This window comes from Coloeus monedula, assembly GCF_965178545.1.
Source record: "Coloeus monedula genome assembly, chromosome: 3".
In the NCBI taxonomy this organism is placed as follows: domain Eukaryota; kingdom Metazoa; phylum Chordata; class Aves; order Passeriformes; family Corvidae; genus Coloeus; species Coloeus monedula.
This window is the reverse complement of record NC_138783.1, coordinates 1,014,927-1,041,002: the sequence shown is the minus strand read 5'-3', so window position 1 is coordinate 1,041,002 and position 26,076 is coordinate 1,014,927. Positions and strand designations below refer to the sequence as shown.

Here is a 26,076-nt window from a genome sequence, read left to right as displayed (position 1 = left end):
GTGAGTTTGTGGCGAATTTGCTCAGGAACCTGGAGTGCTGATTATTAGCAATGCAATTAAGTGTGAGAGGAGAGGAAATGGAAGCACATACAGAAGAACTTTCTGGCTGGCTTCGGACCCTGGCCTGCCTTTCTTCTTTGAGATGACTTATGGCTTGGAGAGGGGAAATGGCCACTTTGATCTGCCCTCGGCACTGCCCGCTGAAGTCTGTGATGTTGTACCACCCACACACGAGCTGGAAGCCAGAAAGGAGAGGAGACAGGTCCACAGATGCAAATCCTATCACTCGCTCCGACTCTGGGGAAGAAGGATACGAAGCACATATACATGGACATGAATAATTTTCAGGAATGCTAAAACACAGCCCTTGAAATATGTCTTGGAAGCTGACCCGAGGTCCAGAACAATCCTGTCCAATAGGGGGACATTATTCGGATTACCTCAGTTACATTCAGCTAAAAATGTCCCTGTAGAAGCAGTGAAAGCCCAGGGCACGGAGAGGGATTGGCAGGAGAATCACTGCGTATGTACACATAGTACTCTGGATACACAGGAAGTTCATTTTTGAAGGAAAAATCAGACAGCTGAACTTCCATATGTAAAAAGAAAGAAATAGAAGTATTTTGTTACAACTGCCTGGCCACACTTCAAGCAGCTCCAGCAACAACAAACAGCACATGAAGGAAGCAGTTAAGAATTTCCTTCAGCAGGAAAATCCAACCTCTAAAGCACCGTCAAAATAAAACCAGAGAGAATACAGATGAACCAAACCTTGTAAGATGATTAATGGGGAAAAGGAGGATGCAAAGGGCCAGGAAATCAATAGGTACTTATCTCTAGTATTCTTCTAGCACAAGGCAAAAAATGTCATTACAATTCTACTCTCCAATTTACTTCACAGATTTTATTTTCCTTGCATGAAAGACAAGTCAGCTAAGGAAGGGGATGCAGAAAACACATTCCTCTTAATACTGCACTACAAACTTTACCTGCTTTATGCCACACTTTAAAGACCAAGGTTTGCTGTGGATCCAGAAGAAGCTCTTTGGATAATCTGTTAAGAACAAAAATCATAATATTTTATGCAAAGCAGGAAAAAGCAGTAAAATTTATCTACCCAGACAAATCAGTTTCTTTCTGGACCAATGGGGGCAGGAACAAAACAAACCCCAAAATTACTGAGCCTCAAAGTATAACATATCTTTACATTGTTTGGGCTTTTGCTTATTCAAGAAGTATTTCCCTCTCCTCACTCCTGCTGTACATTTAAAAGATAGGACAAGGAAACCATGAAGGAACAGCAATGCAGTTTATTTCATGACTCAATAGCACAGTGACAGCAAAGCCCTGGGGTTATGGTTGACAGCTGCAATGTTTGAACTTCATTCCTGGAAATAAAAAAAACCAAATGGAAAATCGAAGTGTTAAATGTAGAACAGTTTTTAAGTTGTTTGAAGTGATTCAGATATTAGAAACAATGGAGAAGACACAAGATTGGAACACACAGGTTAATTCCTGAATACTACCACATATGACTTGATCTGCTGAGGTTCCTTGAAGCAGTCAATTCATCTCTTTTAATTTAAGCTCAGATATCTAGCTCTGAGCTAAAACCCCCAAACTATATGTCCTTTTCACACCTGGCCTGGCTGTCAGATCCAGGGAGTGTCTGTGTGAATCCCCATCTCTCACCTTGCTTGTTGCTGGAAGTCCCAGACTGGCGAGTCTGTATTTTCTATCACTGGAGTGGTTACTGGAGCATCTGCACCAGCAACAGCAAATGATACACAGCTACTGGGGGCTGTTACTTCACGTTCTGTCAAGGGACTTCCTGAAATGGTACAGAATTAAATACAGATTTTTAAATTAATAACAACAACAATCTAAAAGCAGTTCAGCAATTACAATGACAAAATTAGCAAAGAAATCCTCCATCTAGAAAATACTCCTTTTCACTGGTGGAGCTGATAGCATGTTGTATTTACAATGGAAGCAAATATTACACAAACCTTTTACAGAGCAGAAACTGGAATACTCAAGGGAGAAACAGAAAAACCATTTGCCCAAGATCATCTAAGAAGTCAAAAGCAAAGCTAGGAATAAAACCCATGTCCTGAGGACCCTATTCCAGTGCTTGAGCTACCCTCCATGCTGGGCCACCTGTTTGGCAACCATGAAGAATGAAATTTCTTCTTGAAACCAGCCTGTATTTGTTTCAGTGGATCAGCTGCCTCTCAATTAGTTACCTCTAAAAATCCCCTAAAATAAGAAGGTGAAGACAGAAATACTTCAATATTTCTGCAATACTCAAAAGAAACCTCCTTTGTATCATCAAAAACTTTGCAAGAGCAAACAAAGTCACATCAGTTTTCCAAAAACTATGAATTCCAGAAGATTCTAGAATCATTATAAAAATCCATTTGCAGGGCTCAGAATCTTTTAGAACTACATACCCTTAAATCACAGCTTGTATTTGACTCTTAGCTGTGTTACCAGGGGAACAAAAGCTAAGTACAGTGAGCCAGCTTTACAAATTTATTATGTGCAAAAAATGCTAATTTGCAGGAGTCTTTGAGATGGGAGTCTCTTGGGGTTTAGTTATTCAGTCAGTGCTTAACTTGGGGCTTAGTTCTTCAGATAATGCTGAATTTCAGAATTCAGCTGTCATCTCCAACAGGTAACATGATGTTATTTATGTTTCAGATTTTATTAATGAAGACAGGCTGAACAGTTCAACCTCCAGCTTTCCCTACACTTACACAGTGATTGGGGTTGCAACCCCATGAAGCCAAGTTCAAAACCAAACCCTGCCATTCACTTTGCTGGAGTAGGAACAGATCCCAGAGGAAAACAAAGAAACAGAAAACAAAGAAAGAACAAAGAAAGACAAGAAAGAAATAAAAGAAAGGGGGGTGGTGATATTACCTTTTAAACTTAGATGCATTGCTCTTTCCACAAGGATACTGACAGCAACTGTGTTTTCCAGAAACGTCACATCATCTTCCTGTGGTTTGCCATTGGTGATCTCTGAACTGAGAATATCCACCTGCTGTTTGTCAGAGACCTGCTGGCTCAGAGCAGGGGTTTCATCTGTGCCTTCATCTTCACTGTTGCTGCATTCCTCGGCACAGGGGAGTCTGGGCAGAGCAGCAGGAGTGGAAGCAAGGCTGACGTGAACGCGCACAGCAGCTCCTGCCAGGTCTGCAGCGTTGCATCTGAACAATGGATAGACACCTGCAGGAGAATTCACAACCAACCAGCTAAATGAGCCAAAGGAAAAGCAGGAGCTTGGAAAACAGCTGGTAGCTCATTACTGTAGAGATCTCACGTGAGACCAGTAGAACGAATTTTGATTTTCAGTGTAATTTCTGCATGAGTCATCACTCAGAAGCACAAGCTTGGAAACATTAAAAACCACAACCAACCCCCCAAAGTGGATACACTTTCATTTTCCCCCGGTAGCTCAGATTAAAACACATCAACTTCCTGAGAGCCCTAGAAACAGTGACTCTGCATGATTTTATAGACAGATATGGAGAATACAACATACACCCTACATAAAAATTTGCTTTAACTCTTGTTCTTTCTTCCTTCTCTGAGTTTATCTAAAAGAAGGGCCAACCAGTCCACAAATCTGGTGGCCGATGAGTACCATGTACATGACAGAAGCCATACACTAAAACACAAGTTCCACCTCAATGTGAGGAAGAACTTCTTCCCATGAGGGGGGCAGAGCTCTGGAACTGCTGCCCAGGAAGGGCATGGAGTCTCCCTCTCCAGGGACATCCCAAAGCCCCGTGGATGTGTTCCTGTGTCACCTGCTCCAGGTGACCCTGCCTGGGCAGGGGGTGGGACTGAGTGATCTCCAGAGATCCATTACAACCCCAACTATCCCGGGATTCTGTAATTCTGAGCAGGACAAAACAAAGCCGTAAACATTTTGTTTCAAGTGACTAGAGAAGGAACCACATTCAATTGCCAAGAAAGAGGAATGAAACGTGACCCTGTGTTTTAGGAACTCACCACTAACACTCAGTGTTCTTCTTGATCTCTCTGCTAATGCTGCCAGGTCAACATAGGCAGATCCAATAAGACGATCGGTATCAAGTGGTCTTTCCATCTCATTTTCCTTGCCATATGCCCACCACACCTGGATTTCTAATTTCTCCTCTCTGAAGAACCACAGCAGTCCCTGGCTCCTTCTGAGAGTCACCTTGTTGGGTTTCCTGAAGTTCACTGTAACATTCTCTGCGTCGTCACTCAGTTTTGGCCGCTTCAGCCACGTCCTCGTGGCCTCCTGGTTGTACAGTTTGTACCTGAGGTAGCAGGAAGTGCTTCTCTGCAGGTGTGTCTGGCCTTCGAGCAGCACGCAGTGGAGTGGCAGCCACACCCTGGGCGTGGAGATGGTCACAGTCACTGGACCGGCGTTCTGCTCCCAGTCGCCGCTCTCGTCCTCGCTGTCTTCATGGATCTCCTCTCTGCTCCACCCCAAGAGCTTGGCAGCCTCCAAAACACGCTCCCTGTCACCCTGATGGGCAAAGGCAACAGAGAGTTCCAGCCCTCCCACAATGGCCTGCATGGCATTTGTGCACTGCGGAGGCATCGGATCTTCGGAGAGGGTCACTGGGTACCAGCCCGAAATACCTTTGGGAGCAAAGATCACATTAGACTTATCCCAGCTTTGGAAAAATGTCAGTGAACAATGGTCACCTCTCTGGTTATCAGTCAAGGACCAGAACTCCAAGTGTTTATTTCTTGTTTGGAATTCATTAAATAATTTCTAATTTGAAAAAGCAACAAGTTACTGGCCTTCTAAAAACCTCAGGAGTTCTGATCCCAAAAGATTTTCACTTCATTAGCAACACCCATTTTACAATGAAACTATATTCCTTGTATATCCAATTATATTCTCATTTCTTTCCTACTCTCTTCCCATTAAAAACAACCCCAAAATTTTGGGCTGGAGAAGACAAGAACCTTACTGAAATTAAAGGAGAAATAACCAAGGCAATAATAAAAACATCATTATTACAAGGCATAATAATCCTGAATTAATGCTAGATAGAGGAGATCAGTAGTGGACATATATGCTAGTAATTTTTTCACAGAAATTTCACAGAACATTCTGAAGCTGAAGGGACCCAAAAGAAGGACTGAGATATTTCACATGTAGTTTAAAAAAAAAAAAAGGCGTTAATCCTACTATTTTCTAATTATCTAAGACTTTTGTTTCCTGCTTTGACATCTGAAAAGCAGCCACTGGTCCTGCACTAAATACTACAACTCATGGACTTGACATCCTTTTTGGACTTTCTATCTAGAAAATAAACAGCACTGAATAAAATCCTAAGGATTTTAGGTGCTGGTTTTAGTTGGCATGGAATTAAATTTCTTCATAGTAGCCTCAGAATATTCATTCAGCCACTAGACAACCTAAACCCTGAAAACAACAACCTTTATGCGACTTTCCTAATACAGGATCTTTACTGAACACTTGGGGAACATCTGAAAGAGCTTTGGTCTAAAAAAACCCAAAAAACCCACAAAACAACCCCCTGAAACAGGAATGAAAATAGTTTTAAGGAATTACAATAGCATTTGCACAGAATGTCAGCATCACAGTGCTGCTGTATTACCTGATCTTCTTGTCAGCAGGTCTCTGGTTGGAATTGTGACTGTCCCAAGAAGATAATCTCTAGATGTTCTATCAGCCAATTTGCCAGGGGCTGGAAAAGAAATAATTTTGTAAACACACTGAACTGGAACACAAGACTTAGAGGTGATTGACTGGAGAACAGCTGGTAAGAGGGGATCTTGTTCACTGGGAGTCTCAAAAACTCTTTGCATAAGGGGAACAGTCTCTGCTGAAGACAGTTTAGGTAATTACATCTATTAGCAACTGCAGAGTTCCCTGGGAACAGTCAAATTCAGGCTGCATAGGGCTCTGAGCAACCTGACCTGCTGGAAGATGGCCCTGCTCATTGCAGGGGAGTTTTTGCAAGTCCCAGCCCAAATGATTCCATTATTTTGATTTTTTTTTTCTATACTAAAATCAAGGGGACTTCTGCACCGGTATCCAGTCCTTGCAATCACACCTGTTGTCCTTACCCGACTTGGTGCTCTGATGGTAGATAGAGAAAAAAATACTGGCAGACTGCAAGAGCTCCCCCAGAGAAGAGGCTTCTCCACTGCTTTTCTGAATTACGAGATTACAAAGAAACTCCACGTGATGCTCAAACTCTGGGCAGAAAGTGCAGGGCACAGCTCGTGTGCTGCGTGTCTGTGCCTGGGGCAGGAAGGACAGGAGCACACACACGTAAGCGTTCACTCCCACCCCTGCATAGTACTGGACAGAGGGGTTCTTCTGTGCCACAGCTCTTCATTTCACATGGGAAAAAAAGAAAAGAAGGAAGAGAATGCATATAATGTATGAGGGATCTAGGAATCAACATGCTTAAAACAAAGGTGAAAAGATGGGACTAACAATGAATGTTCCAAGTCAAAATGTACGTGGGCTCTGGCTGCATAGCATTTTCACCTTTTTTTCCCCATCTCAACATAGTAGGAACAGATATGAAATGGTGAGAGGAACTCACAAGGTCCACCACTGGTGGCTGTGTTTCTCATGTGTGGTTGAGAAAGTACTCAGCACCTCTAAGAATATACTGTACTGTAGAATAACTTCCCAGAGAACCTGCTCCAGAAAGAAGCCAAAGGCCAAGCCAAATTATTTTTACAGACCAGAACAGACCAGCAAAAGGACGTGAAATGAGCAAATGGAGTAATTTACAAGTAAACCAGACCCAGGTATTACTCAGGTCATACACCTGAAGGATGAGGAGTCTGAGGTCATTCAACTCCCTTGACTTCTCCAAGCACCATACGACAGTGATCCTCATCTTTCAGGATCTACTTGAATTAAGATGGATCAGGGGCTCACAGCAACACTGAGAAAGGGTCAGACCATGTCTCTGGAATGACAGGAGCCATCCTTCTCTTGTGGAATTGACTGCCTCTATTCTAGCCCTTTCCTAACTCTTGAAAATCACATATTCTGGAACTATGTCCAGCTGATACCACACACTTGGAGCAGAAGCCTTACGGTGGAAAGGGACATGTTTCATTTCCTAGTTAATTTATTGAGGTTTTCACAGTGAAATGCAAGAAAACAACCTCAGCTGGCTTTTAAATAGCATCAGCAACACCAGAATCCAATGCCCAAGTAGGTACCATTTTATATCAGCCAATTTTTATATCAGTCTTTGGTGTACAAAAATGTGGAAATGTAGGAAAACATGCCTTTCCAATCGTCATCCTTTTGCAGAATGAACGCTACCACCCTGTAGTGCAGCTTCAGGGACCAGAGTAACTGCTGATGGTCTTTATAAAGTTATTTTCACTTTGGAGCAGAACCCACTTTGAATCTTGGTCTCTGCAGACGGAAAGTTTGCCAGTAAAAATTTGTTCTGATCTCATGCCTCAGCCTGCTGCCTCCAGATAAGGCTGTTTTAAGTGAAAAATGTTCCTTTTTGAATTAGGCTTTACCTGGCTGCTGCTTGCAAACCAGCTGCCCTGTGTATTTGTACAGAAAGTGAAACAGCTTGAGCAGTTATTCCTGCTGCTGTTTTCATGGATCGTTGGTACCTCACACTCACATCGAGCAAACCTGGATTAAATGAAAGAAAGGAAGGAAAGAAATGTCAGCTCTTAATGCAGGTACATACAACATAATCAATATTTAGCTATACCTATTAATACAAAACTTACTTTGTTAATGTGTGTTCTTCTAAAAAAATAACTCCATTAATCCATTACGATAGACTGTGCAAAAGGCTGCACTTCAGCCACAAGTTACAGCCAGGTCCATGAGGAGCAGAGGGAAAATTCGTGGACTGCACGCTGCCCTTGCAAGGCGCGCCCTCGGTGTCTCCCTCCTGTGGCGAAGCCGCAGCACTGCACACACAGGGGGCCAATCGAGCCAGCCCTGCTGTCCTGCAAGCTCCCACTGCCAGAGCTCCAAAACACCTTCCCAGCCATTCCAACGCACCTTTTTTATAGCGCTGCAGTGAGAAAATCTCCCAAGAGGTGTTGGGCAAACAAACAACACTGCGTTCTGCTGTTGCACATGGCTCACCCATTACAAAACAACTGAAGCACGCTGACCGCCCTGTCCAGTCCCAGCTTGTTCGACAGCCTCAGAGTTCCTTGTGGCCTTCCCAGAGCTGATGGTTGTGTTATTTCAAAGAGCCACAAGAGGGAGACACTGCTTGCATCATGTACCATAAACAGCCCTTCTTCAGATCCTTCTCCCCCACCTTCTGTGGGAAGCTTAACTACAGGCTGGGATTTACTGGCAGTGAGGCAGTTAAACACACAGAGAGGGCTTTTGAAAACTTTTTGAGGGTTCCCCATGTTTAATCACTGTTTTTTCACTCATGGTGTTAGTGAAAGCTGGGAGGAAAACCACTCCTGGTTGGTTTCAGCTGCCAATACAAAAACATATTTTTATTTGCCCTGGAGGCAAATAGACTTTGTTTTTACAGAATGTGATAGAATTTTACACAGAATCAGAGAACTGGTTTGGCTGGAAAAGACCCATAAAATCATGGAGTCCAACCATTCCTCCAGCACTGCCACGGCCAGCATTATCCCATGTCCCCAAGTACCACATCCACGCAGCTGTTAAATCCTGCCAGGGATGGGGACTCCACCATGGCCTGGGCAGCCTGTGCCAGGACTGGACAGCCCTTTGGGGGAAGAAATTTTCCTTAATGTCCAACCTAAACCTCCCTGGCACAACTTGAAGCCACTTCCTTTGTCCTTTGCTAACACACCATCAAACACTGACGTGCTGCTCCGAGGTTTCCCCAACTGAGCCTGGTTTTACCACACAAAGTCAAAGTCCACAAGCGTTCCTCACCTGAAGACCTCAGATGAAATTCCTCTGAGGAATCAGTCCGGGGAGCCAAGGGAAGACTAAAAGTCTGTATCCCTATTTCTTCACGATGCTGCATAGTCACCATGGCACAGAGCCGTGACAAAGGCAAGGCCCCTTTGGCAACCAGCTGGTCTCTGACATTTGGGTAATAATACCTGGTAAGACACAAAAAACCAGCATCAACATTTCTCTCACAACTGCACTTTTGAGTGTCTTTAAACCCTAATTAGTCTCTACAGCTAAGGAAGAAACTCAAGTAGATGTATTTCCACTGAAGAAAAGAACCAGTAAGTGCTTAAGCAGATAATGCTACACATATATGTATTTTTGCTAGTCCTAATAAATCAACAAGCAAGAACTCCACTAAAAATTGGCATCCCAAAGAAAAACACGAGAAGGATCTGGCACCAAATATTCTCCGCTCTCTTCCTGTTAATAATTAAAATACCTCTCTTGCAGAACAGATTTGTGGTTACCAGTTTGTGAGTGCAAAAAATGACACTAAACCTTTGCTTAGTGCATTACTTGGCTTCAGCTTCATCCTGAAACAAATTTTGGCACTGTATCTTACAAACAGCCCATAGTAATTCTCATGACTTGGCAAATTTTAAAAAGCCTGACTTGTTTACTACAGAATGAACAGATTATTATCTTTTTCTAAAGCTATTTGTCTTCATGGCTTCTGCTCTCCATCACTAATAATTAGCTTCAGTAGCCAAAGAAACAATTTGAACTTACAAACCACTTGGTATTATTTCTCTTGTAACCAGTGAGTGACTTTTATTAGGGAAAAATCCAAACCTACCACAATGAAATTATACTTTCAGGCTGCTATTACGTAAAATTTAGATGTGTCAAGGATTTAAACACTACTCTTAGACTGTTAGGCTGTTTAAAAGATGGAAGAAAGCAAACTAAGAATACACACTTTCTAAGTAAGTTATAAAAAGAAAGGAGTAATTAGGACACTAGGCAGGGAAAAAGGCTCATAGGTCTTAAGTGCAGACAATCATCACCAAATGTTGATGAGCTTACCATTTTTTTTAGCTATTACTAAATAATATTACAGAAATCCATCCCAGAGCTGGAGATTTTCCAAGACCAGATCTATATCTACCTGTATTGCTGTGCTATCTACGAAGAATAGGATGGTTTTCTGTACCTGCACCAGACTTCAAACTGGATTCCTCCTCCTGTCGCTCCTGGTGCCATAAATGCACTGACCAGGAGTCTTTGGACTGGGACATCAGCAGGAACCAACAGGGAATGATGATGTTCGTCATTAAAGATGGGATCAGGGACACACAAAGTGGTAGCTGTTCGAAATGGCTTTAATGTGATGCCTACAAGTCAAGCAGAGTTGGGTAAAAATGGTTGCAATTGCAACTTTCAACCTTTTTCTGCTTGTAATCCTCCAGGAGGTAGGACCCGTGGACAGGGAGTGAAATCCCCTTGGGACAAGGCTTGCTCTCCTGAGCTTCACTTCACAAAGCTTTTACAAGCAATCCATGCAGCCCCATGACCCTGTGAGCCACAGGCTGGGAACTACTGCTAAAGAGACAGTACAAAAACCCCACACAACTATGGAACAATGCTACTGACTGTCATTGTTCAGGGGGAATACATGTTAGTGATTCAAAGCACTCAACACTAGTTCTTTCCTACAATTGCAGTTATTTAAATACTCTTTTATGATCTGAAAAATCGTGGGTTTAGATTGAATATTGGGAAGAAGTTTTTGCCCACAAGGGTGGTGAAGCCCTGGCACAGGTTGCCCAGAGAAGCTGTGGCTGCCCCTGGATCCCTGGAAGTGTCCAAGGCCAAGCTGGACAGGGCTTGGAGCAACCTGGGACAGTGGAAGGTGTCCCTGCCCATGGCAGGGGGTGGCACTGGATGGGCTTTAAGGTCTCTTCCCACCTAAACCATTCTATGTTAATCCTAGGGATCTAAACCAAGCAACTCTTCTGTTGGTGTATCCATGAAAATCACAGAATTGTTATGTTTGGAAAAGCCCTCTAAGATCATCAAGTCCAACTGTTAACCCAGCCCTGCGAAGGCCACCAGTAAATCATGTACCCAAGTGCCACATCCAAACACTTTTTGAACATTTCCAGGGATAGAGACTCCACCATTGCCCTGAGTAGCTGTGTCAGGGCTTGATAACCCTTTCGATGAAGACATTTTCCCTCATATCCAACTTAAACCTCCCCTGGCATGACTTGGGGCCGTTTCCTCTTGTCCTGTCCCTTGCTGTCTGGGAGCAGAGGCTGACCCCCACCTGGCTGCACCCCCCTGTCAGGGAGCTGTAGAGAGCAAAGTGAGCATCCTGAAAGGCTTGTGCATATAAAGCCTTTGCTGAATTTCACTGTGAACAATCGCGCTATTCCCTGCAGACCTACTCCTGCATCTTTGTTGGATCAGCTGGCACAGCTCTCTAGGACCTTTAACAAAAGGTACCATGGGAAGAGATTTGGAATTTGGTCTCTTTTTTTTTTTTTCACTGGGAACTTGCCACTAGCCTCAGACAAACAAGGCTCTTAATCCAGTGGCACAGCCCAAGTCCAGTTTTTCCACGAAAATAAGCACTGGCTGCATGAAAGCCCAGAAAAACATGCCCCCTCTTACTTAGGCAGAGAGAACACAACTAAACAGTATTTAATGAAAGCAGTGCTCTAATTAAGGGAAAATGATAAAACAAACTTACCATCCTCAGGCAATCCAGGTCCTTGCAGCACACCACAACCAGCCTCCTGAACTGGGAAATAGTACTGGATGTAGCAGTCGGCCTCTCCCCAGACCGTGGACTGCAAGGGAGTGAGCCCCTTCACACTTTCCACATGGATCTCAAACACATGCTCCATCAGGTCTTCCCCTTTTGGGTCCAACTGCTAACAAATAAAAGGGAAGCCACATGGAAAGGATGACTTCAGGAAACTGGGAACATTTCAACAAGCTGCCCAGGGAAGTGGCTGAGTCATCCCTGGAGGTATTTAAAAGCCAGGTGGATGTAAAATCTGGGGACATGGTTTAATGGTGGCCTTGGCAGGGCTGGGTTAGTGGTTGGACTTGATGAGCATAAATGTATTTTCCAACCTAAACAATTACATATGATAAGGATCTAAGAAGCCTGAGGGGGGGGGCACAAAAATTATCTGCTGTTTTCCTCCTAAACTTCACAGAAACATTGAAAGCATGGAAGAAAATTACTTTTTCTCCTGCAAAGCATATAGAAAGCATAAAAGTTCCTACCTATCCAACTCAAAGGTAGTAGCAAAGCCTCCACAACAAGGCTGTGAGAATTAAGATTTTCTATAATTTTGCTGTTTTTTTTCTTCTACTGGACTTGTGAAGACAGAAGCAGTGGATATGCAAGGCAATAAAAAAGGGCAATAATATCAAGACTGGTGAGAGCAAGCTGGTAATAAAACCAGTGTAAACAATATAATTCTGTGTAGAATATAACAGAACTGGCTACAGCATCAAGAAGAGGTTAACGAAGCCACTGGTAAAACCCTTTTCCCATTCCTTAACAGGGAGAATGGGGATTTACTGAACAATAAATACCATTGTGGGTTTTACAGGAGGATGGTCCAGAGAGTGGGGAGGACGCTGTGTGACTGGAGGTACCATTCCTTCTTCAGTTTTGAGCCTTTGCAGTGCCACTATTTGATCAGCCGACCCCATTGCCAAGATGACTCTCAGGCGCCCGCTCGTGCTGCCGGTGAAAACATCGACCACAGGCATGTGGCCATCCACAGCCACCACGGGGTACTGAGCCTGCAGGAGCAGGTGGGAAATCTTGGGGTCTCTACAAAACAAACCCAAAACAAACACAAAAGCCCCAGCATGAGGATGAGCCATCTGAGTAGGAACAGGATCACACAGAACCCACTTTACATTGGATTTTCAATGCTGGTAACTTATACCCAGTCTTCACGGAGCAGAGATCCATGAGCTGCTGAGTGCAAGAGGTTACTTTCAGCAATGACACAGGACAACTTCCCAAAACCTGACAGTGCCTTAGCTATGAGCCAGCCTAGAGATCTGTGAACAAAGGGATGAATGGGAACAAGATTCCCATTAACACCCTGTAGCCATAGTATATTTTTATGAGGCAGTTATGTGCCTTTGGAGATGGAAGAAAAGAAGGAACAGTGACAACCTCCCAGAAAGACGTAAAAATCTCCACTAATACACTGAAGTTATTCAAGGCCAGGTTGGATGGGGCTTGGAGCAACCTTGTTGAGTGCAAGGTGTCCCTGCCCATGGCAGGGGGTGGTACTGGGTGAGCTTTAAGATCCTTCCCAAGCCAAACCATTCTGGGATTCTAAGATATATACAAGTAAACTACTGTGGTTTACTATGAAAATGATACAAATGGCACAGTAATAACTAACAAAGTAGTGGCCAGTCAGCTCCAGCACCATCTGATTTCTACTTGTCACTAGGTCTGACCAAAATAAAAGGAATAAATCCTTTGCATTAGGAAGGATTTCTTCTGTCCAGTATTTCCAGTAATTTAAACTCTTTTAAGCAGGTATGTTACTTAACTGAACAAGAAGCCAATAGATTAAACCCAAAAAGAACAAAGAACTCTGGAGAATCCCATCAGATAAGAACACAAAACATGAAGGTTTTGGAGCCTTTTTGACACCTGGGCTGTGCAAACCGACAGCATCCCTATGGAATCTCTGCAGAGCATAATTAGGGGCAAACTCAATCAGTCACAATCTTGGAAAATCACTGATGGAAAGCCACACTTCATTTTCCTGTGCAGTCACTTTGATTTCTCCTAGTTTTATTCCATCATAGGACAAGTTAAGCAGGCACCAACCCTGATGGAGCAGAGAGACTTTATTTCTCACACTCTCTCTGTACTTCTGGACAAGGACAGTGTAACTTGCACCCTGCTCACTGTAGGAAAGGGCTACAGGAAGCTTGGCAGGGCCAAAATGCCTTCTGCTATGAAGTGTAACGAAGAAACCTCCCACACAACCCCCACACACCATCTCTGACTTCTTTCTCTGAGCTTCAGTTAGGATATTTCCCAACCCAGGAAGATATGGGGAAAAAAAAACGTTTACTTGAACGAGATGTAAAACTGATGCAGAGGGAGTTTCACTAATCCCAGCAATTTGTCACAGCCAGGGCTTCCCAGCTTGTTCCATGCTTCAATAATCATTACATTGTTCTTCAGCCGCTCCAAGTGTTTGGAAGTCAATGAAAAAGGCATCACCTGAAAGGTTTAAAGCAGAACTAGTACACAGAAAACACTGGAAAATATTGGCTAAGTACAGAGCATTCTGGTAAGTCTACTTCATTCCAGTCTACAGAACTGTGCTTTTTACAGACAGAAGTTAAAAATTAAATGTGCATTCAACGGAGCCAAGCAGGGATGTTTCTAGGTATATAAAAGTAACTTAACCACGAAATGTGTTTGTCAATGGGGAATACCACACTTGCATCAGTGTGAAAGGGAAAACGTGTGACTTGCCTGAGAAAAATTAAAGGCAGGCTGTGTTGTGCCCCAGATGACAGTGGATCTTGTTGCTTCCTCAGTGCTGAGCAGTTTGCAGTTTAAATACACATTGCAACAACTGGGGAGCCCACAGCCTTCAGCAATAAAATCCTTTCCATCAGGCACCATCAACAGCACGTGCAGCAATAACCCATCTTCCTCAGCTGGGGTTACGCCTGCCACCACACCCCGGGCTGCAGAGGCTGGCACAGGGCACGGCAGCTGTGCGACGTCCCTGCTGCCAACTCCCGCCTCCTGCCAGTCCTCAGGGCTCCTTTTGGAGCAGAGGGGGCTCTCTGCATTTACACTCGTCCTGCTGGGCTCCTGCAATTTCAGCTGGGGACCTCTCATGGCATGAGCTGGGGCTGGGTGCCCAGCTGGAGCTGACCTGGCAGCAGTGCAGGCGAAGTCTTTGTTGTTGGCTGCAAGCTCCAGGGACACCTGAAAGGCAAGGCAGAGCAGGCTGGCCAGATGTGCCCCATGCAGAAACAAGGGGCTGCAACAGAAACTCAGGAAAATATATCACACCTTTTGCTTGAGAACTCACCCTAAGGCATATGCTGCTTACAAGCTACAGCTGCTGCTGTAATATAAACTACATGTGGCTTTGTGAAATGAAGTCCAGACTGGAGTGCAAACCCACACAATTACAGATGAATCACTGAACGGTCTGGTTGGAAGGGGCCTTAAAGCTCACCTCATTCCTAAGCCTTCACCTGCTAATATAGAGAGCTGTTTATGCTCAGAACTGTCAAATCTCTCAAACTGTTAATGCTTCTCAATCAGAAGCCGAGCAACCTGGTAGAAACTTTTGCTGGAGAAGATAATTCCTGAAGCGACATGGACAAGGAACACCAGGCCTCCACGGCAGGAAAGACTTCAGCTCGTGTCACATGTGAAGCAGAAACCAAAGCTCCAAGCCCTGAATATGTGCCACTCAAAATCTGCCTGTAGAGTGGTTGCTGTATTCAAGTCCCAGCTTACTGACAACATCCCTAGACATGCAGGAGTTTCAAAGTATTTCTCCAAACCCCTAAGGAATAAAAAAGGTTCATATTATTTTATACTGGTCTTGCAAACCTTCGTACTGGAGACCTGGCAAATTGAAACAGAGAGAGAAAAGAGGAGTTAAAAATAAGAGTGTGCAGCCAAAATTAGTAACAACTCGAGCTCGAGACGGTAAAACACATACCTTCAGTGGCCCAACTTGTGTGTGATCTTCCTCTTTTTCCACAGGTATTTCCCAGCTGACCCCAAGCAGCTCAGCCTCAATCACCCTGCGGAGCTGAAGTGCTGCTGAGCCAATGACCACGGGCTGAGGGCAGGCAAAGAATTAATTTTGCCAGATTTCTATCAGATTTAAAGAACTTTTGTGAAATAAAAGCTTTCTGGGAAGCCATGAGCAGCCACACAGCCTCCCCACTCCTACATTAGTTGTACCAACAGGGATTTGGGAGATCTCCTTTACTTCCAGTATCAAGTCTCAACAGAACGACAGCAAGACAAATTTTCCCGGAACCTACTGTAAACAATTCCAGATTAATGCAAAAATTGAATAACCTAAATCCTAGTCAATGGGCAAAATTTCCATACTTAAAGAAGCAGTTTATTCCCCTACTGAAAGAAAAGCAGATATCCTTGGTGTTGATTAAAACAACATAAGCTGAGTTAACCCCTCTCACCATCTTCATCACATACAGATGGTTATGCAAATAATCTTATCAAATGGAAATGTACTTTTTTTCCCCCTTAAATGCACAAGTTACACCCTTTTTTCACAGCTCACATTACTCCCCTTACACTGGGCAAGGTAAAGATACAAACTGTATTCACATGAACTCATTCTACACTGCTAAAGGAGCTGTGTTCTCAATGAAGGATAATGTTTATAACTGATCCAGTGTGCTCAAACAGCAAGAGATCAGTCTTAGAGATGAAGGAAGGACAACTTTTTTTGCCTGCCAGTCTCAAATTCAGAAAATCCTTTAATGGAGTGACAAGCCTGGAACAAGGAATGGACACGGCCCCAAGCTGCCAGAGCTCCAGGAGCATTTGGACAACACTCTCAGGGATGCACAGGGTGGGATTGTTGGGGTGTCTATGCAGGGCCAGGGGCTGGACTCAATGATCCTATGGGTCCCTCTGCGTCATTCTGTGAAGACTGAAGAGCAATCAGTTCAACTGTCTACACGTACTGTCATTTCCCTTCCTAATATTTGGCTGTCTGCATTGACTGTCTGTGGGAAAGGGAAAAGCAAAGAATATCTTTGCTTTTTAATACACAAAGAAGGAACAACTTCTAATAAGTACCTTTTTCTGTGTGCTTTTTCTCATGTAGATTTTAAAAGCCAGGTCAGAGCCCCACCAGTGCTCTATCATTGTTCCTCCGAACCGCACAGGGAACACAGACCGCTGCTGGAATTTCACCACTGGAGGGAACAGAGGAGCAACAAATATCCAGTATTACCTGATATAAACAAACTTTCCCCTGGAGAGTGCTCTGTTACACACAAGCATTTAATTCTGCATTATTTATTAACACCAAGGCTGAAGTAAACTGGTTTTCATTTTTGAAGGCCAGTAAATAGCAGGAGGCTGGCTTGACAAAATTAAGATTATAAATTCATGAATAATAATCAGGAAAAAAGTATTAAATAAATTAATATACGAACATTATAAACAAATAAATAAAGAAACATTTACAGCATTTAAAGAATTCATGTGACATGAAGTCTCTGCCATTCCAGCACGCAGTAAGACCTGCCCTTTTTCAGTGGGAGAACCCTGTCTCATTTTAACTAACAGAGCTGCAAGAAAAATCACAGCTTCAGGAGAAAAGGAATATCTGCAGGCACAGATGGAATGAATTGGCATTCAGTCTGGAAAAGAGTACAAGAAGTACAATAATAGTGATCACAATAGGTAAAGAAGTATTCTTGTGATGACAAAAATGCAGGTTACACATAAGGAAATTTCCAACTGGATGCCCAGCATTTCTCCACCTTGTCTGGGATGGGTGTGAAATTTTTCACATTAGGCATCTTTAATAAATGAAATAAACAGCTCTCAGGAAGGATAATGCTACAGTGGATTGACTTGATGTCTTGTTCAAATTATTTTCAGCCCAATCTATTTTTCTAGGTCCCAAAGAGCTGGACTCTACATAAGGCAAAGGGCAGGAGGATGGATTAGTTTTGTATTACAAAGGTTGTATTACAAAAGTTCTGAAGAAAGAGATGTTTTGTCTGGCCACAAACAGAGAATATACAAGAGAACTCAAAAATCTCTCAAGTGCCACTCAGAAAGATGCATAGCCAATGAATGACCATGTGGGAGTGGCATTTGAAAATCGCCCTGGCATTCCAGTTTCTGGGAAGACTGGGCAGAGAGGACCTTGCTCATCCAGCATTCTCTGCTTAGTGGGAACAGAAACTGTTCTCAGGGATACAAACACTGGTGACTCTTAGTACAGAGATTAATGTCTGCTGATTTGAGCACAGGACTCAAGATCCCCATGATCCAGCAGATTATCTCAGCTATTGGAGATACCACAGGGCATCTTCAACATCTGGGAAATTATTTATTAGAGGTGTAAGTATCTCTGATATTTCTAAAAGTACCTGCTCATCCTCCTACTACTGCAGAAAGAGTATTGGCTTTATGCTCAAATGAAGGAATGGGCTTACTAACTTGGTCTTTGCCTAGGAAAAGGAATTTGAAAATCCCGGTATTAATACTTCCTGGAAGAAAAAAAGAATTAAAAAATCACTTGGCCTCCTTCTCCCTGAGAGGACCACTCCTCCACCTGCAGCACAGCAACTCTGTGGGCAGAGGGGCCACTAATCATTTCTAAGAGATGGAGTCAACAAAACTAAATCTAAGGGGGAAAAATGACGCTCTTACCATCATCGGTGATTTTACTTGAGGCTACTCGAATTACTTCTGTTGTTATGGAGACCTGTCCTTTATCATCCTTGGAGACTCCCACAGGAAAGTGGTACTCCACAAAGAAGGTACTGTGGATAAAGAAGTGAAAGGGTGATCACAATCTGTCAAGAATCTGATGTGACTCATGCGACTGAACACAGCAGTCAAGTTCCAGATTCAAGTTCCAGATTCACATTTTTTACTGTAACACTATTTTTTTTAGGATAATTCAAACACCTGTTCTGTGAATTCCTTCCATAGATTATATATATACACCAGATTCTCCTCCAACAACCCCCCTTTTTTTTTCAGTGTACTGCCAGGCACAAAATACATTGGTACCTCCCCAAAACCCTGGGAAAGGCACAGCCTGAAGTGAGCCCACATCAGGATAAACTAGTCGCATCTCTAACTTTCCCAAGTTTATGGGATACAATCTTCTGAGAGAAGCAGAGAAACAGGAAGGCCTCAGAAGTCTGGAGAGCTTGGGGAAGCTGGACTACACAAAAGATCTCAGGGAAATCTCCCCTGAAGGCACAGCAAACAAACTAGGAAGAAACAATCCCCCTTACCATTTATGAACAGACATAGGCCGTGGAGGTTTCCCCAGTAAACCTTTCCTCCTTGGGGAAATCTGGATGCTCTCAGGAGGGATTTTCAAGCTTTCAATGATGACTCTGGCCAGGTGTATTTGCTGCAGCAATGCCAACCTGTCTGCACCCAAGGATGTGACAAGAGCTGTTTCTCTGTGGTCTTCTGCAGGAGCAGTGGGAGAGCAGCTGCAGAGAGAAAACCAAGGCTCAGGACTGCAGAAATATTCTTGACATGACCACATGAAGGGAAAATTGTAGTTTGGTGAGATGTTACTTAAAAACTGCCCAAGGCTCACTAAAATATACATTTTAAAACATATTTTTACAACAAATTTGGTGGTCTCTGTAATTCTCTGTAACAAAGATCTTACAGTATCTGGGGTCCATAACTGGAAAAAAAAAAACAACCGAGAAAGTGTGTGTTCCACATTGTTGATCTGAAAAAATCTTATCCTAACTCTTCAAAAAGAAAAGCATCATGTAATGCCATGTACAAAAGCAGGGACATGATGCAGTTATACACAAGGACAAGTCTCTGCTGCAGAGGAACAGCAATAGGATTTTTGTCATAATTTGAAATCTCATGTGTGTAATTAGCAAGACTTGACTTCCAAATGATTTTGTGTTGGTTCCTCTGGGGGTATAAATTTTACCTGATGTGAAAACAGCAGCATTAGTCAGGAAAAAAAAAAAACCATAAATAATTGTTTGGAGCTGAATCAGAAAAAAAAGGTCACAAAACCTTTACACTAACTGTATTGTACAAGTTAAGTTTGATAACTGGATCTTTAGGGACACTTTTATTGGTCCCATCCTGAAAAAAGGGAATACAACTTAGATGAGGTCAGAACAGAAGTCACTGATGTAACTACCTGGGTTTAGTTTCTGTCACATTCTGACCAAAGGCATGAAAATCCTTCTGTGGATTCACTGGACCCACTTTCTTGAGAGTTTCTGCCTTGGATGCTTTTTTTGAGGATTTAACATCATCATCACTGAGGAAATCACTCAAACTGGAATCAGATTTCTGAAGCAGAAATAATGCACATAAATAAGAAGTTAATTATTATTGTCAAGAGAGTTCCACAACGATCACAATACATAAACGGAAAACAACTTGTGCATTGCATCATTTGAAACAATTAAAATGGTATCAAAATTTTTCAGAGATTTAAAAAACAAGCAGTCTTCCTGGACAGCCTCAATCCCAGCAATTTCCAAACTTGATGCCTGACTTTGTAGTCTTAGCAATATTCTTTTAATACCATTGATTTTAAGCAATGTACTCATGTACTTACAAGCTTTCGTATGATACTTAATGCTTGTTCAGCTTTAAAACACTGAAATCGGCAGTTTTTTTGATCATGCAAACTTCTGGTTTTCTGCACATCAGGGAATGCACATTTTCCTTTGGATCTCCACTTACAGGAGTCATGTAGAAAAGCCTCTCCAGCAGACTCTGGTCATAATGGGGATCACCAAGTTCACTGTCATACACCTCACTGCCGAGGGAGAGAGAATCCCACAGGGAGCCTGTTCGATCCCAAAAATGCCCTGGAGAGAAATCAGCACTGTGGATACAAGAGACAGAAACACACCTTAGTGCTCCAAGTTCTGCAGTCAGTCTCTAAGGGACGTGGACAACACTGCCTATTTTACCCTGTATTTGGTCTATACTGGCTCCAGACTGTGCTCACACAGCATGTCTGTGACCCAGCTGGAAGGGTAACCTCGGGATAACACCTCTGCCCCAACAGGAAAACAGGGTGTGTGAAATGTGGGACAGCTTGGGTTTGACGAGATCTCTGGAGATCACCCAGTCCAACCCCTGCTCACAGGGAAGGGATGCAAAGAAAACGTTGTCCACTTGGATTCTGGGTATCTTGAAAGCTGCAGATTCCACAGCCTCTTGGGGCAACCGACTCCAGACCTTGATGACTTTCATCGTAAAATACACCTACGAATATCTACCTCTAATTTTCACCCTTCACTGCTTTATAACTTTTGGAATGCTTTAAGATATCAGTAACACTTAAGGACAGTTTACTTTGATTAAAAAAAAAAAAAAATCCCAAGGTACATCTGAGTAGGTGTAAATACAAGTATCTTTTGCTACAAGTTGGGGTTAGATTGGTTTAAGGCTTTCCTCTGTGCTGTGAGTTTAAAATCATGTTATGATCTGCAAACACTTCAGTGTTATCCACTGACAGACCACATGGAAAAAATAAGTGCAGGGCACAAGAAACACGAACTGAAATTCTGAACCATATCTGACCCAGTAGCTGTGTGTTAAGGGTGCAGATGTGGACACAATGGAACCAACATTTATGCTCCTGCTACGCAAAATGAGAGGAAAAGGTCCAGTTAGTAGCTGGAGAAACACTAAAAAGAAATACTGTTTCTCAATAATTTAATTTACAGAGCGTTTCCTCTTAAAAAAAAGATGGTGCTACTTTTAAGTACTTACTTTATGTAATATTTTAGGACACAACAGTTACAACTACTAAATAACTTAGTTTTATCAAAGATTGTGGTTAACCTTTCTGGTGTCACTTTTACGCCAAGTGACTTGGAGCTATCCAGGTTGTTGTGCACTAAAGCTGAGCAATAAAACACCTCCATCACTTGCACACATGATTCACTGGTTACATTCCCAAAAATGTGGAGAACTTGAAGAGTCAAGAGACATTTTTCAGTACAAAATGGTCAGATAATTTTTTTGCAGTAGCCTCCAGTGCATCACACTCACCTGCCCAACAGTAACTGGATTGCTCTTTCTTCAGAGTTTAGGTCAAACTGCTGACCTGAAACTTCAGATCCAAAGTGATGGGGATCTTCAGGAGCAGGCACAAAACTGGACTTCAAACCTTCTGGGCTCCTGGGTAACAGCAATGGAAGCACAGACAGCAGTAAAAGGGAAAATAAAGACATTAAGGCACGCTCAAGACTAATCCATTAATTGGTCTATCATTTTTTCTGGGAAGTCCAAAATAATCTACTTTTACACAAATATTAATAGTTTGAGCAGAAATAAATGAAAGTGAGTTTGGAACAGCATCACTGACTGTTAAAGACAGGGACATTACTTTCTGGTTATCGCAGAACAACAGGCAATATTCGTATTTTTTCCAGAAGAAAACCCTATCTTCCAGAAGAAATTTAAGTTTCTTTTCTCCGAATAAAAAACCATGCATTTAGGTCATCAATTACTTACACTTAGTTGAAATAGCTGTTCTTTGCGATGTAGTGCCATTTCACTTGCACTTCCTTGCACTACTCTTATTCCCTACCAACATCTAGTATTTCCTCGTCAAATAACTTTGCACTAAATACAAATATAACTAAAATCAGTTATTTAAATCAAGGCTTAGTACATGAAAATGAAAACAAATTCACAAAATTTAAGCATTTATTCACAGGTAGAAAGTAACTTCCCATTTGAATGATGTACCAGTTTCACCTTAAATTTATCCTAAAACACATCCTATGAATCTCAATATTTACAGTTTTCCAGATAAAGCCTCAAAATTGATGGTTTGGAGCTTGAATCTCACTTCCCCCAATCCAAACTCACTTTGTTGCTGCTTTAAAATTGTCTCTCTCTATAAAATGAGACATTTTATTCAGTTCAATCTCCATGTCTGGGCTGGACTTCATTGCAGAAACAACCATGGCATCACGGAGTTTACTGCCTTGATCCAGGAGAGCTGGGAAATAAGCAGAAGGATTACATTTCAGCATTCAAATGCAATTTGAGAGCAATGTATAGACACAATAAATGTGTCAGCTACAGTCAAGAAAATTCTGTTTTCTGCTGTTAAAAAGAGATCTTGATGCACTGGGGATTAAGTATGTTTTATACACCAGAAAACAGCTCAGCTGGGAGCGAGAGAGAGTGATCCTCCATCAGTCTCCCAGGCAGCTGTACAAGGAACTTGTCTGCTCACACCGAGTCAGGTATTGGAAGGACATTATTGGGATACAGAAGCAGGACTAATTTAGGGGAGAGTAGTTTGCCACTTTAGGATGTCTAATTTTTGGTCTTTTCTGTAAATATGAAACTCAAAAGAAAGCACATATGGAAATGTGCCCTACACCAATGCTTATTTCAATCCAGCCCAGGCAGCAGAGGTTTCTAAGTAAAGGCCTTTTTGGTATAATGCAGCAAGAGGGTGTGAAGTCTCCTTCCCTTCAGAAAATCTCATCTCCACACACAAAATATCATCAAGACTTGTTTGTAGTGCAATCTAAAAGATGAAGCCAGTTGCACACAAACCTGACAGCAGGTCTTTTGTAGCCGAGTTGTGCACGGAGAGCATCCGTGTGCTCCTTCTGGGAGGCGCTTCAGGATCAGTGCTGGTGGGAAATGACAGGGGCTGATTTGAAGGATTCATTTTCAAACATTCATCTGGTAGAATCACACGGTGATGAGAAACAGAAAAGGTGTCCTTTCTGTTTTCTGAGTTCTCTTGGTAGAGCAAATGGTCCTTTCCTCTAGTGAATAATGAAACATTATTTCAGTAACAACTCAAGTGGGTGGGTAAAGGGATTCAAAACTCTGCAAATTCTCCCTTCAGGACATGTTATTTTAATGATTCCTCACCTGCCACTTAGACCATTGGAGAGACCAACCCAAGCTGCAAGTAAGAGATTTTTTTAAAAAAGCTTTTTAAAAGATCTTTTATACAACAGCATGTTGTGGCAGGACAAGGGAGGATGGATTCCCCCTGCCAGAGGGCAGGTTTAGGTTAGATATCAGGAGAAAGTTCTTTGCTGGAGTGTGGTGAGATTCTGGCATAGGTTACCCAGAGAAGCTGGGGCTGCCCCTGGACATGTCCAAGACCAGGCTGGACGGGGCTTGGAGCAGCCTGGGCTAGTGGAAGGTGTTCTGGCAGCAGGGCTGAGATGAGATAAACCTTAAGATGCCTTCCAACCCAAATTACTCTGTGATTGCATGATTTGAGGCACGTCTTGTGTGAACTTGCATGACTTGAACTAAGTCAGCGTAAGATGCAAATTTCTATCAGACAAGAAATTGTCCCTGTCACCTCAGAAACCCTCAACCTTCTGGATTTCATATGAAATGTATGTTTGAAAACATCAAGCATTCCAAAACTCACCACCGTACAGCCATTACTTTAAAAGTTTGTGTGAACTGCAAAATAAACCACAATTTTGTCATGGGGAAAAAATGTACCTGGGAGTTGTGGCTTTGCTGTTGTCAACAGACTCTTGGTCAGCAACAGTCACCTGTGTGTGCCTGGGCTGCTGGGATGGAGCAGGAAGCTGGGACTTGCTGCTTCCCCGAGCTGCAGCAGCATCTAAACTTCCCTCTGTGGTCGGCACAGAGCTGCTGGTGTCATACAGTTCTGGCAGAGGTTCTAGAACCAGTGAGACCTGAAAGAGAAGACGTGAAAATAACACTTTGTTCTTTTCTTAATTAATTGCAGTAAATACTGCATGCAACTTCACTTGTTGTGCTATGGGAAACTGTTGCTTTTCTACATAAAGTAATATTTATATTATGCAGCTATGTCACATATTTACAACTACTTGTTTCTCATTCCATGTTTTCATATCCCACACAACTATCTTTCATCATCAATTTTCCAGAGCCAAGGCTGCAAGACAGAATTTCCTTAATTCCAGATATCAAAAATCTTCTATTATTCCAGTCCAGTGAAGTGTTAGAACCAAATATCCACTTTTAAATCCACTGTTAATACTCACTCTCAGTGTAGAAATGACCATATTTTCCTCATCAAGCTCAACTACCCCACATCCCTCTAAACAAAATAAAGTCAACACCACCAGTATTTGTTTTTTTCATTTGTTACCTTAGCTCAGTAATGCCTTGGACAGAGAGCAGGCCTGCAGTGTGCCAGGTACAGCTTGAGCCTGCACCTGATTACACCAGGGCCACAGCACATAATTTACAATAACAAGCAAAGACATCGAGACTACCTGCAGCTCTCCGAGTTTATCCGATGTCGGTGACACCACAGCGAAAGACCCTTTGATGGGATGGCTGGGAGAGAGCTGGGACAGTTTAGTGATCTGTGCTCTGCCAAGGGGGAGGTGGTCAAGTTTGGTCAGAACCTCCAGAACGAGGACACCCATATCTGCAAAAATCAGGAACATCTTCAGGTCAGTCTCATGGTCACAACTCACACTTTTTGGCTAAAATGAGAGAGATGTCAGAGGTTAATGTTGTGTTGTACAAGGAAATTTCAGTAACAAGGCAGCAGGTAAAGAAGGGTCAATACAGACATTACTGCTGCTAATAAATTATGATAAGTAAGTACAGGATTACCAGAAAAGGAACGCTTATGACAAGACAAAGGGAAATAGCTTACCACTGCTACAGGGTAACCCCCTGGGCAGCCCATTTCAATGCGTGACCACCCTTTCCGTGAAGAAATTCCTGCTGGTGCCCAACCTGAACCTCCCCTGGCACAGTTTAAGACCATGTCCTGCCGTCCTAACCTACTCCTAATAAACTCCGCGGCCTTTGCGGTCTCCCGGGGCGAAGCATCTCTACCTGCCAGGTAGGCGGCGAGCTGCCGGGGCCCGCAGCGCACGGCGAAGCGGGCGCTGGTTCTCCCCGCGGGCTGCCCGGGCCGGGATGCGGGCTGGAACACGGTGCCGCCGGAGGTCTCCCCCCACCACCGCAGGCGCACCACGGCGGGCGGCTGCGGGGCCGCCCACAGCACGCGGGACACGGTGCAGCGCAGGAAGCAGCGCGGCGGGCCCTGGACGAGCGGCGGGAGGCTGGTAGCGGCGGCGGCGTCGCCAGGACCTGCGGGGACAGGCGGCGTCAGCGGCCCGCACACCACCCCGAGCACCCGTGCCGCTGCCCGTCCCACCCCAGCACTCTTCTACCCGCCGTGCATCCCCCCGAGCGCCGCCGCTCCATGGCTCCCCGCACCTCCCCTCCGCCGCATCCCGCCCGCGCCTCCCGCCCGGCAACCGCCGCCACGGAGCGGCACGGGCGCTCCCGGCATGCCCCGCGCCCCGCAGGGCACGGCCCGGCCGCGGACTACGTTTCCCTTGGTGCCCTGCGAACGCGTGTGCTCGGTGCCGCGTGGCGGCGCTGCTGG

The 26,076-nt window shown here is 43.6% G+C and overlaps 1 protein-coding gene across 7 annotated transcripts in view; it reads right to left on the bottom strand.

The window, feature by feature from the left end:
• The window catches only part of LOC309571238 (putative mitochondrial transporter UCP3), a 42,092-nt gene extending 16,121 nt beyond the window's left edge, over positions 1 to 25,971 (bottom strand). For 3 of the 7 annotated variants that reach the window (XR_014226293.1, XM_082278555.1, XM_082278556.1), the window contains exons 1-27: positions 25,905 to 25,971; positions 25,518 to 25,775; positions 24,941 to 25,098; positions 24,174 to 24,373; positions 23,253 to 23,470; positions 22,551 to 22,683; positions 21,726 to 21,854; positions 20,403 to 20,547; positions 19,849 to 20,003; positions 18,956 to 19,162; positions 18,360 to 18,472; positions 16,767 to 16,885; positions 15,649 to 15,771; positions 14,433 to 14,897; positions 14,023 to 14,174; positions 12,503 to 12,746; positions 11,643 to 11,826; positions 10,101 to 10,281; positions 8,921 to 9,093; positions 7,546 to 7,666; positions 6,109 to 6,377; positions 5,637 to 5,726; positions 4,024 to 4,644; positions 2,926 to 3,234; positions 1,693 to 1,831; positions 990 to 1,054; positions 92 to 297 (exon numbers count right to left, since the gene is read on the bottom strand). Coding sequence is in view for 6 of the 7 variants with exons in the window: in XM_082278555.1 (XP_082134681.1) it covers positions 92 to 297; positions 990 to 1,054; positions 1,693 to 1,831; positions 2,926 to 3,234; positions 4,024 to 4,644; positions 5,637 to 5,726; positions 6,109 to 6,377; positions 7,546 to 7,666; positions 8,921 to 9,093; positions 10,101 to 10,281; positions 11,643 to 11,826; positions 12,503 to 12,746; positions 14,023 to 14,174; positions 14,433 to 14,897; positions 15,649 to 15,771; positions 16,767 to 16,885; positions 18,360 to 18,472; positions 18,956 to 19,162; positions 19,849 to 20,003; positions 20,403 to 20,547; positions 21,726 to 21,854; positions 22,551 to 22,683; positions 23,253 to 23,470; positions 24,174 to 24,373; positions 24,941 to 25,098; positions 25,518 to 25,775; positions 25,905 to 25,920 (5,193 nt within the window). In the remaining variant the exon portion in view is untranslated. The remainder of the gene's footprint in view (positions 1 to 91; positions 298 to 989; positions 1,055 to 1,692; positions 1,832 to 2,925; positions 3,235 to 4,023; positions 4,645 to 5,636; positions 5,727 to 6,108; positions 6,378 to 7,545; positions 7,667 to 8,920; positions 9,094 to 10,100; positions 10,282 to 11,642; positions 11,827 to 12,502; positions 12,747 to 14,022; positions 14,175 to 14,432; positions 14,898 to 15,648; positions 15,772 to 16,766; positions 16,886 to 18,359; positions 18,473 to 18,955; positions 19,163 to 19,848; positions 20,004 to 20,402; positions 20,548 to 21,725; positions 21,855 to 22,550; positions 22,684 to 23,252; positions 23,471 to 24,173; positions 24,374 to 24,940; positions 25,099 to 25,517; positions 25,776 to 25,904) is intronic. The other 4 variants (XM_082278551.1, XM_082278552.1, XM_082278554.1 and 1 more) reach the window with 2 other exon arrangements.
• Positions 25,972 to 26,076: the final 105 nt, after the last annotated feature.